This window comes from Gekko japonicus, unplaced genomic scaffold, assembly GCF_001447785.1.
Source record: "Gekko japonicus isolate JY-2015 unplaced genomic scaffold, Gekko_japonicus_V1.1 scaffold76, whole genome shotgun sequence".
In the NCBI taxonomy this organism is placed as follows: Eukaryota; Metazoa; Chordata; class Lepidosauria; order Squamata; family Gekkonidae; genus Gekko; species Gekko japonicus.
This window is the reverse complement of record NW_015166420.1, coordinates 1,380,398-1,391,800: the sequence shown is the minus strand read 5'-3', so window position 1 is coordinate 1,391,800 and position 11,403 is coordinate 1,380,398. Positions and strand designations below refer to the sequence as shown.

Here is an 11,403-nt window from a genome sequence, read left to right as displayed (position 1 = left end):
CCAGGGCAAACTAATCTATGCAGTCGCCAAATCGCTCGCTCACAACTTTAATGCTACTAGCTCACAAAACAGAATTTTTGCTCACAAGACTCCACAGCTTAGAGGGAACATTGCCCGTAGCCAGGATTTTTTAAAGTTGGGGGGCATTTACATTTCTTAGGGGGCCCTGGCTAATCAAATTAAAGGAGTACCCGGCTCCTTCCCCGCACCTGCTGTCACTTGGGGGGCCCTGGGCTGGATGGGAAGTTGTGGGGCTGTGCCCGTAAGTCAGGGGGCCTAGCCCCAGGATGCCCCCACTGTAGCTACGGGCCTATACATGGTTCTCCTTTCCACCATTTTATCCCCACAACTTCCCTGTGAAGGGAGTTAGGCTAAGTGTAGGAAAGAGGCCCCGAGTAACTCAGCAAAATAACACAGTAGAGAGGGGATTCGAATCTGGGTCTCCCAAATCATAGTCTGACACTCTAACCACGCTGGATTGCTGTTTGACCCCTCCTTCCCCCCCGTGCCCCACATTTCCCCAGTATGTGAAACATTTCCACATCGTAGTGGGAAGGATATGGCAGAAAGCTTTTGGGAGACGAGAAAGTTTACCTAAAACAATTAAACGCAGAGGACAGGATAACACCCCCATCCGAGGAGGAAAGCAAGCAAGAGCAAGATGGGAGGGCTAGAGCTGTTCTGAATTAGCACCAAACTGGTGATCAAGGCCTAAACAGCCGAGGGATCCCAAAGTCAGGGCAGAACACTGTATTCTAGCCTCTGGGAGGTGGCGTGGGCTTTCCAATCATGTTTGGAGAGCTCCCGAGGAAGCAGAGTTGGGATTTCCTCAGTTACATGGCAGTCCAAAGAAAGTCACGAACGAGTGACACTTCCCCCTTGACGTTTCTCTGTCGATAGACTCTGGTTCACACGGAAGACTAATGGAACCTGGCTGGCCTGGAACCAGCACTCCACCTGACTCACTTCGTCTTTCGTGGCCCAGAATCCTTTGCGACAGCAGGGTCATTTCCCAGACAAGTTTCTTAATTTCTCGATTGGGCAAGAGAGTGGGAGGACTGGGGCAGCAGGGTAAAGAGGAGACGATAAATACAGATGACAGATTTAGGTGGGGACCAATACTCCCTCTAAGCTGTGGAGTCTTGTGAGCAAAAATTCTGCTTTGTGAGCGACAGGCATTAAAGTTGTGAGCGAGCCATTTGGCTACTGCATAAATTATTTTGTTCTGGAGCCCATCCTTCCTGAGCTAAGACAAAAATGTGTGAGCTGGAGGCTAAAAAACTGTGAGCTAGCTCACACTGACTCAGCTTAGAGGGAACACTGGTGGGGACATACCTGGAGATTTGGGGGATGCTGCCTGGAGGTGTGGGGAGGGGCGGGACCTCAGCAGGGTACAATGCCATAGAGCCCACCTTCCAAAGCCGCCATTTCCCCCAAGGGGGGGCACTGAATCGGTTGTCTGAAAATCAATTGCAATCGTAGATCTCCAGGCCCCACCTGGAGGTTGGCAGCTCTAACTATAGCCCATCTCATTCCCTCTCTCTCTGACTTGGCTGCCTGCCTGCCATTTGCCCCATGGTTTGCTCTAAGTTGCAGAGAGCTGCGGTGGCTCAAGTGGTTAAGACACTGAACTGCAGGCTGTGGAAGGCCAGTAGTTCAGCAGTTCGAGACCCGGGTGCCGCATGACGGAGTGAGCTCCCATCTCTAGTTCCAGCTCCTGCCAACCTAGCAGTTCGAAAGCAAGAAATTGCAAGTAGATAAATAGGGACCACTTCGGTGGGAAGGTAACAGCGTTCCGTGCGCCTTGGTGTTTAGTCATGCCGGCCACATGACCACGGAAACGTCTTCGGACAGCGCTGGCTCTTCGGCTTTGAAATGGAGATGAGCACCGCAACCCTAGAGTCGGACTTGACTGGCTTTCGAGCAAGGGAACCTTTACCTTTTACCTTGCACTAAGTTACATAAGAACACACACGTGGCTAGGGACAGGGGGACGGGACGGGACGGTAAACAATCCTGAGCCAGAGGAAACTGAGATGGCAGAAAGGGTACACATTTGCCCTCGTCCCCCTGTTCGCCATGCCTTGGCCCTGATCCAGTTACAGCTGTGTTTGTGTTTTGGAGTCTCCGTCTAGAGGGAAGTCCGCGGTGTTTGAGCAGAATGGCTCATAATAGTTTTCAGGTAGGAGCCGCCAGTTCAGCCCCTCCCGCCCAGCAGACGCCAACACTTTCCCTCGCAGCGCGAACACAAAACACACCAGCGAGACGGTGGCGGAAGTCTTGACGCACTCTGTCAAGGCAGTTTGCCCAGACGACCTCGTGACCTTTTAAAAAACACAGGAAACTCGGTGTCTGGCAAATGCCATCATATTTGCACCCGTTAACCAGCTGCTGACTGCGTTCAGGTTGGCCCGTTTCTGTGAAATGATGATGTCTTCATTTGGAAGCTTTGCATTGCGAATATTCTTCCTTTAAAAAAAAGAAACATGGGGGAAGGACCATTCTAGAATTCGGTTCTGAAACTGAGCTGTCAGTGCCAAGGAAATGTTTTGTTTTTACATACGTACAGAGAGATTTATGTTTTAACCAGGGGTCATTTCGTAGAAAAAGAGGCGCAGAAGCTCATTAGCTTAACTTATTTGCATAGGCCACACACCCTGACATCACCGGAAGTGTGTCAGAAGGCAATACCCACCGCTCAGGCTCCACTGAACTGTTTTGGATTGGTAGGTATTGGGGGGGGGGGAACGTGCAGATCTGTCCTTGCAGAGGAGGGAGAGCTTGTACGTGAATAAAACTTGGTCTTAAAGGTGCCACTGGACTGTTTTGGACCGGGGGGGCCGATGGGGGGGGGGCTCTGCAGCTTACCTGGCTGCTTCTTGCTCTGACTGAGGGCTGCTGAGAGCAGGGGGGGGGGCTTGTTGCATGTGCCCGCCCCCTGGGCTCTTTACTGCCGGAGCTCCGCTCCTGTGCGCTCCTGCAGGAAATGACCCCTGGTTTTAACTATGGTCCTTTACATATGGGTTGTTTGCCACTGGCTCTGGGGAAGCAGGGGTTTTCCCCACTGCAATGGGGGGCGTCTATGCCTCTCCTGAGTTTCCCCCCTGCTTTACTGCTACATCTTAGGAAAAACCGCAGTAAAGCTGGGTGGCACCCACGTGGGTGGGGGAAGTCTGGATCTTTCTGTCCCACCTACATTGGTGCCATTTCCCATGTCAAGGCCATGTACCCCATCAGAGGGGGGTTTTGGTTCCATATCGGCCACTGACATCGCATTAGAGTATTTTGTTGTTCAGTCGCACAGTCGAGTCTGACTCTTCGCGACCCCATGGACCAGATCACGCCCGGCCCTCCTGTCTTCCGCCGTCCTCTGAAGTTTGCTCAATTTCATGTTCGTTGCATCGATGACACTGTCTAACCATCTCATCCTTTGCCGTCCCCGTCTTCTTTGACCTTCAATCTTTCCCAGCATCAGGGTCTTCTCCAGTGAGGGCTCCCTTCTCATTGGGTGGCCAAAGTATTTGAGCTTCAGTTTCATTATCTGGCCATCCAGGGAACAGTCAGGGTTGATTTCTTTTAGGATTGACTGATTTGATCTTCTTTCAGTCCAAGGGACTCTCAAGAGTCTTCTCCAGCACCATAGTTCAAAAGAATCTATTCTTCGGCGCTCGGCCTTCCTTATAGTCCAACTCTCGCAGCCATACATGACTACTGGGAATACCATTGCTTTGACCATGCGGACTTTTGTTGGCAGGGTGATGTCTCTACTTTTTATCATGCTGTTTAGGTTCGCCATCGCTTTCCTCCCAAGGAGCAGGCGTCTTTTAATTTCATGGCTGCTGTCACAGTCTGCAGTGATCTGGGATCCCAGGAACGTGAAGTCTGTTACTACTTCCACGACTTCCCCTTCTATTTGCCAAGGAGTGATGGGGCCGGATGCCATGATCTTAGTTTTTTTGATGTTGATTAGAGTATTACAAGATCATAATAATTTGTCTATCCAGGTATTCTTAACTCCCCAGCTTCTGTTTTGCATTTTTTAAAAAGTCTCTACCTTCTTTCACTGGGGAGATACGCCTTTCCCCTTATATCGCCACAATGAAAACGGGACTCAAGCATTCCTTTTTTTTGGGAGGGGAAGCTGGGAGTTAAGAGAACCTGACAGATGATTATAATGATATGTCAAGTGCTGATTGATGGCAGACCGGATATCTGCTGCGGGGGAAATGGGACAGGCAACAGGCAGGAAATCCTGACGTGGACGTCCCAATGCAGACACACTGCATCGACAGCCACAGCAATGACAGGAAAACCACACAAGAGCATCCACATAGGGAAAATACCCAGGGCTATTTTTGGGGAGGAATGCGGCTCCCAAGTTGGCCACGCCCAGCAGGAACTCATTAGCATAATAGCTGGCCACGCCCAGCAGGAACTCATTAGGATTGGCTACATTAGGGGTGTGTGGCCTAACATGCAAAGGAGTTCCTGCTACAAAAAAAGCCCTGGGTTTGGACAACAAACAAGGTAAACAGAATAACAAGCAAAAGGTGGGTGTGGCTGGATAACCACACTTCTGGTAACATGGGGGTGCGGCCTAATGTGTTAATGAGCTCTGCTGTCAGGGGTGTGGCCCAATATGCTAATGAGCTCCTGCTGTTGGGTGTGGCCTATTATGCTAATGAGTTCCTGCTGGGCTTTTTCTACAAAAAGAGCCCTGAAAATACCCATTGCCCATGCTGTGTTTCTTGAGCTGGAAGAAAAGCAGGAAATCCGTTCCATATTTCCCAACGCAGTTTGAACCCAAATTCTTCCTCTTGTGATGCTTACGGGAGAAGGAGGAGAAGAAGAAGAGAAGGAGGAGGAGATTGGATTTATATCCTGCCGGCATTGCCTGAAGGAATCTCAGAGTGGCTTACAATCTCCTTTCCCTTCCCCTCCCCACGACAGGCACCCTGTGAGGTAAGTGGGGCTGAGAGAGCTCTCTTGAGAACTGCCCTTGAGAGAACAGCTCTGACAGAACTTGTGACTGACCCAAGGCCACACCAGCAGCTGCATCAGGATGACTGGGGAAGCAAACCTGGTTTTTCCAGATCAGAGCCCGTGCTCTTAACCACTACACCCTCCCTTCCTTAATTTTATCCTCACAACAAAGCTGTGAGGGAGGCTCGGCTGAGAGAACCCCTAGCCTAAGGTTCCCTGGGGACCATCCTGACCAAGTAGGGCTTCGAACCCCAGTTCCTGTAGCCCAGCTCATTCCTACCACGACACCAGACGTGGGTGCCGAACCCAGTGTCACATGGATCCACCTCTACGGGTATCACCCCCCTCCCTTCCTAAGCATCCACCCTTGTCTAAATTATCCCGCAGTCCTTGTGCAGATTTACAAAAAGAGAGCCGCAGCAATTCATTTAGTATTTTTATATTACAAAAAAAACCCGACACAAGTTAAAGAGGAGATCTGTACGTTCTGTTGTAGCAATCCAGAGGCACTTGCAGATAACAAGGCGGGCGGTTGACGGACAAAAAGAGTCTGTGTCTCTCCTGAATAAGTTAAGCCGGGGTGTGCCACCCTCTGCCGGGTGACTCCCCCCCCCAAACAGAGGCTCTTTTGGTTTTCTGTGCTGAATCCAAGGCGCTTTGGGAGTGAAGGAACAGAGTGGCGGTGAGGTGATGGCGGCGGCGGCAATAGAGGCTGAGGAAAGTGGAGGGGCGCAACTCTCGTTTTTAAGTCCTGAGGAGAAGGAAGGCAGCTTCATGAGTTCACGAAAGGAGATGTGACCCCCCCACACGCGGTCAGACACTTGGCAGCCTAACCTGCCTCACAGGATTGTTGTGCTGCAGTCTGAAACCCAGACACCGCGAGACCTCCCCTCACGGACAGCTAAGCCTCGAATTCATACAGCAGCCGCATTCGGGCCGCAAAATCATGCCCAAAGCCAGCCCAGGGATCCACCAGCTTTATTTACGTATGTTATCTACTTCATTCGTCCCTGCCTTTCTCTCCAGCGGGGAGCCAAAATGGCTCTGAAATAACTTGTGACTGACCCAAGGTCACACCAGCAGCTGCATGAGGAGGAGGGGGGCCTCAAACCCGGTTCTCCCAGATTAGAGCCCGCGCTCCTAACCACTACACCAAACTGGCTCTACCACTACACCAAACACAAAACTGAAAGCAGCACACGCATCCCTACCTGAAAGCCCTCACCGTGCATGCTCTTTTCAAGCTGCTATCTCCCAGAGCTGTTCCTCTCTACAACCTTTGGGGTTTTGATATTGAGGTTCTCATAGACGGAGGTCGATTCATCGTCAGCCCTGGAGAAGCAAAGGCAGGTACCATTGAGTGCGACCACGAAGAGAGGGGAAGAAAAACTGAACCAAACAAGCAAAAACCTCCAAAGGAAGTTTAGAAAACTAGTAAAGGGCCAAAAGTTAAAAACATCAATAGGTATGGACAAAACATACACTTGTTTACTTCAAAAACATGCAAAAACCTTGCAGGGGCCCAAATAAAACCTCATAAAGAAATCAAAGCGACAAATGCACAAAAGGATCCAGACATGACCTGACATGTTTCGGCCCACGAGAGCCTTCTTCAGAGGCCAAATAGTACAGAATGCAACATGCAACAAAGCCCCTCTTATAAGTGGAAGGCAGTAATCAAGTGATATAAGACCAAAAATGGAATGTTCCAATCTGGAATTGAATGACACACACAAAAATTTTTTGTTTGTGGGGCCACAAATGTACCTGGGCCTTGTGTCCGAAGCAATTACATACGGGGGTCATTTCGTAGAAAAAGAGGTGCAGGAGCTCATTTGCATATGCCACACTCCCTGACAAAGGGCAGGCATGTTTTGAATTCCCCATCTGGGGAAGGGGAAGAAAGGCATTAAAATCCCCCCAGAGGGCGGGGGGCTCTGCAGGCCTTACCTGGCCCGTCCGCTTGGGCAGGCGGGCCAGGAAAGGCTGCCGGGGGGGGGTGCTCTTGGGTTCCTTACTGCCGGAGCACCGTTCAGGTGCATTCCGGCAGGAAATGGCCCCTGATTACATATATTTGAGATCGTAATATTGCCAATATGTACCTTCCAGTTCAGGTTCTAAGAATACATGTAAAATCGCCTTATCGGGGCAGGCCGCCCCGGGCCCGTCCGCTTGGGCGGGCGGGCCAGGAAAGGCTGCCGGGGGGGGGGGTGCCCTTGGGTTCCTTACTGCCGGAGCGCCGTTCAGGTGCATTCCGGCAGGAAATGGCCCCTGATTCCATATATTGCAGATAGTAATATTGCCAATATGTACCTTCCAACTTCAGGTTCTAAGAATACATGTAAAATCGCCAATGTAACATCAATATGTAACAGAAGCCAAGGCAGGTGTCGCTGAGTGCGACTCCTTGCAACAAAAGCAAAGGCAGGTGTCGCTGAGTGCGACTCCTTCAAGGGTCCAAACCAACCTGGAAGCACACTTGCTTTGGATCATTCCGCTCCCCACACACACACACGCCCCGGCCCTTTCTCTACCTAGGAGAGGGCAACTTACCCTGGTGAAGGGGACCCGGGTTTCTCCGTTGGAAGGTATCTGATATTCAAGTATTCTCGCTCTTTCGTTGTATTTCTCTGCAACGAGATGGGGAGAAGGATGCAATTTGGTCTCCCCCGCCCTCAGGGACTCTTCTGTACCCACCCAAAGCGTGTTTTTCCCCTAAATCTGGCTTTCTGGATGTGCCTTCACATTTAGAGAAACCACAAAGGAGCAGCAGTCAAAAGGCCTCGACTGAAGTACTTTGCCCTGGTCTGGGTTCCACATTCCTTCCCCTTCCCCTCCCTGCAACAGACACCCTGTGAGGCAGGTGGGGCCGAGAGAGCTCTTTCAAGAACTGCTCGTGAGAGAACAGCTCTGAGAGAACTTGTGACTGACCCCAGTTCATGCCAGCAGCTGCAGGTGGAGGAGTGGTTCTCCCAGATTAACATCCATGCTCCTAACCACTACACCAAACTGGCTGATTGAAGCCTCGGCAGAGGCCTATTTAACATCTGCGTCTTCTCCCCAAGTCCCTTCGTGGGTCCGTGGAACGCCGGCTACCTGCTCCTCCTCCAGCCGCGTCTGCTCCGTGGCGATGTACTGCTGCACGGCCATGTAGACAAACTTGTACTGCGCTTCGGTCTGCACCATTCCAGACCGCTGCCTCCGCACCATCTGGATCGTCTTGGGGATGTCGATGTCGCAATTCAAGCCTGAGCAAGGGGGAAGGGCGTGCGTGTGTGAGAGAGAGCGCACGAGCGACAAGCCAACAAGCAGAACTTCTTGTTCTCCTCCCCAGGGCTATTTTTGGGCAGGAACGCACAGGAACGGAGTTCCGGCTGGCTCCCAAGTTGGCCACGCCCAGCAGGAACTCATTAGCATATTAGGCCACACCCAACCACAGGAACTCATCAGGATTGGCTACATTAGGGGTGTGTGGCCTAACATGCAAAGGAGTTCCTGCTACAAAAAAAGCCCTGGGTTTTGACAACAAACAAGGTAAACAGAATAACAAGCAAAAGGTGGGTGTGGCTGGATGACCACACTTCTGGTAACACGGGGGTGTGGCCTAATATGCTAATGAGCTGTGCTGTCATGGGTGTGGCCTAATATGCTAATGAGTTCCTGCTGTTGGGTATGGCCTATTATGCTAATGAGTTCCTGCTGGGCTTTTTCTACAAAAAAAGCCCTGCTTGAGGCTAATGAGTTCGTGCTTGTCTTTTTCTACAAAAAAAGCCCTGCTCCTCCCCAATTCAAACTGTTCTCTTGTTCTCTTTCTTGAGGTTTTTTTTTTTTTGTATTTGCTTCATTTATACCCCACGATTCTCCCCAATGACGGTCTAAAGTAGTTTACAACATCTCTCCCACCTCCATTTTATCCTCACCACCCTGACCTGGATAGCCCAGGCAAGCCCGATCCCTTCAGATCTTGGAAGCTAAGCAGGGTCGGCCTTGGCGAGTATCAACCAATCAATCAGTTTATTAGTACGGTCATTGACCAAATACGTAAAAGAACCGAAAAGACATCAGCCCGTAAAACAGTAAAACTTTAAAATGCATACAGACTCTATCCAGAATATAAAACATTAAAATGTTAGGAATAAAATTAAAATATTGTTAGATAATTAAAAAAACTCTATTTAAGTACAATATTCACTATCTAACTGCTAATAACTTGTCTCCGGATTTTGATCGCCTGCATGGCAAATTTTGCCATGTTTAAAGTCGTTTCCTGCTCTTTGTCAGCCAGCAACTTATCTAGGTAAAATCTTTCGTTTCTCCCAGGAAATTGAGAACAAATCGGGGTTATGTAAATGTCTCTAATACATCACATGTTCCCTCGTTTCTACCTTCCCCTCTCCACAGATACACAATCTTCCCTCATAAGGTTGTCTTTTGTATTTACCTTCTAAAACTGCAGATGGAAGCATATTGGCTGCCTTGGCTGGTATATGGAAGGGTGACCTCCAAGGAATACCAGGGTTGTGACACAGGGGCAGGCAATGGCAAAAGCCACCTCTGAAAAGTCTAGCTTGCCCCCTAGTGGTGCAAGAGATCAGCAGATATGAACCTTCTGGTGGTCCCAGGCCCAAAAGATATCTGGCTGGCCTCGGCCAGGGCCTTTTTCGCCCTGGCCCCAGCCTGGTGGAACTTACTGCCAAGTGACATCCATGCCCTGTCTGATCTGTTAAAGTTTCACATGGCATATAAGGCAGATGTTCCACCCCCATGACTGAATGCTAGCACTACCATCTAATTTTTTTAAAAAAATGTTTAAATGTTACTGAATGTTTTAAATATCGTATTTTTAGGGTTCTAACTTGTTTTACATTGTAACAAATCAAATTGTTGTGAACTGCCCTGAGCCCCGAGCAAGTAGGGAAGGGTGGTCAATTTTTCCCCCTAGTTTAATAAATTAATAATAAATAAAGAATGCTAAAGAGCTAGAACTTCTGGCTGCCAGACAATCTTGGGATCTCCTGGCTATTCTACACACAATGCCATACGATAATCATTCCTCACCACAACTCTGTGAGGTCGGTTAGGCTGAGAATGGGTGACTGGCCCAAGGTCACCCAGCAAGCTTCCATGGCAGAGTGGAGACTCGAACCTTGGCCTCCCAAATCCTAGTCGAACACTCCAACCAGGAAAGCCAGCATGGTATCTGCAAAGGACAGTAGCTGGGTGACTTTGGGCCAGTCACAGATTCTCAGCCTAACCTACAACAGAGTTGTGAGTAGCTGGGTGACTTTGGGCCAGGGTTGTTGTGAAGAAATGGAATCCAACCCTCTAACCCACTACATCGTGCTGGCTCTCTCTGCTTGCCCGGAGGAATTTCTATCTGAAGGGAGAAAAGGTGAAATGTGAATGAGCCATAGTGCAGCCATGCCTGTGAAGGCCAAGTAAAGAACTGAGGGGAACATCTGACCCAGTGACGGGCCTGCACGGCTCCTCTGCGTTTTCAGCTGAAGTCTCCAAAAGTCTGCATTCCTCACCTCATAGGGCAAACTAACCTCTAACACTGATCCTATTTTCTTAAGCTGCAGTCGTTCGCAGTTTGTGTTGCGTTTGTGGCGTACCATAGATAAGGGAGTCGTGTTCTGAAAAGTATGTTGAGAAGGAAGTATAGATTGCTTTTCCAGTGGTTTAGATTTGGTGCAGTGTTGAGGGGTCATTGTGCAATTGGTGTAACAGTTCTACAAGCTCCTGAAGTCAATTTTTTACGCTTCTGACTCTAAAGTCGTCAGTGCCTTGAACTTTTTTAGGGATAGAGACTTCCCTTGACCATGGTCAAATGAATAAAGACTTTGCTTCTCCTGAACATAGTCTTACTTATTTGGGCCCCTTTGACCGAACCCAAATCTCTCTGTCAGACCCCCACGACAGCCACCAACTGCCTTGCTATTTCCCAGCATGCATCACACGCAACACATCGGTTTCTCTTCCGAGAGCAGGAGATGCGGAGTGGAGTTCCCAGCCGTACCTTGCCTGTGAATGGTGTCCATTAAGATGTCTATCACTATGATGGTGCCAGTACGTCCGATCCCAGCACTGAGGGGGAACAGAGAAATGGGAGGGTCGTTAGAATGAGAGTGAGGCCAGGTGGGTCTTTTGCTCAGAAAGGCTTCTGATTGGCCTTGGAGATTTTTAAAAACGTCGTTTTGGCAGCAGCTGCCACCACAGCACAAGGGTCTTCACTATGTGACTGAAGGGAAGTCGTGGCGGCGGCCATTTTGTGGCTGGCTCTGCCTCCCGAGAGCCAGTCTGGTGTAGTGGTTAAGAGCAGCAGACTGTAATTTGGGAGAACCGGGTTTGAATCCCCACTCCTCCACATGCTGGTGTGACCTTGGGTTAGTCACAGTTCTCTCAGAGCTATCAAGAGCG

General features: G+C 49.8%; 1 protein-coding gene across 2 annotated transcripts in view; it reads right to left on the bottom strand.

The window, feature by feature from the left end:
* Positions 1 to 5,460: 5,460 nt before the first annotated feature.
* LOC107110836 (tyrosine-protein phosphatase non-receptor type 11-like) overlaps positions 5,461 to 11,403 on the bottom strand; it is a 93,026-nt gene continuing 87,083 nt past the window's right edge. The window contains exons 12-16 of one of the 2 annotated variants that reach the window (XM_015411664.1): positions 11,003 to 11,070; positions 8,080 to 8,231; positions 7,537 to 7,613; positions 6,195 to 6,315; positions 5,461 to 5,734 (exon numbers count right to left, since the gene is read on the bottom strand). In XM_015411664.1, the coding sequence (XP_015267150.1) occupies positions 6,231 to 6,315; positions 7,537 to 7,613; positions 8,080 to 8,231; positions 11,003 to 11,070 (382 nt within the window). In that variant the 3' untranslated portion in view covers positions 5,461 to 5,734; positions 6,195 to 6,230. The remainder of the gene's footprint in view (positions 5,735 to 6,194; positions 6,316 to 7,536; positions 7,614 to 8,079; positions 8,232 to 11,002; positions 11,071 to 11,403) is intronic. The other variant, XM_015411665.1, reaches the window with a different exon arrangement.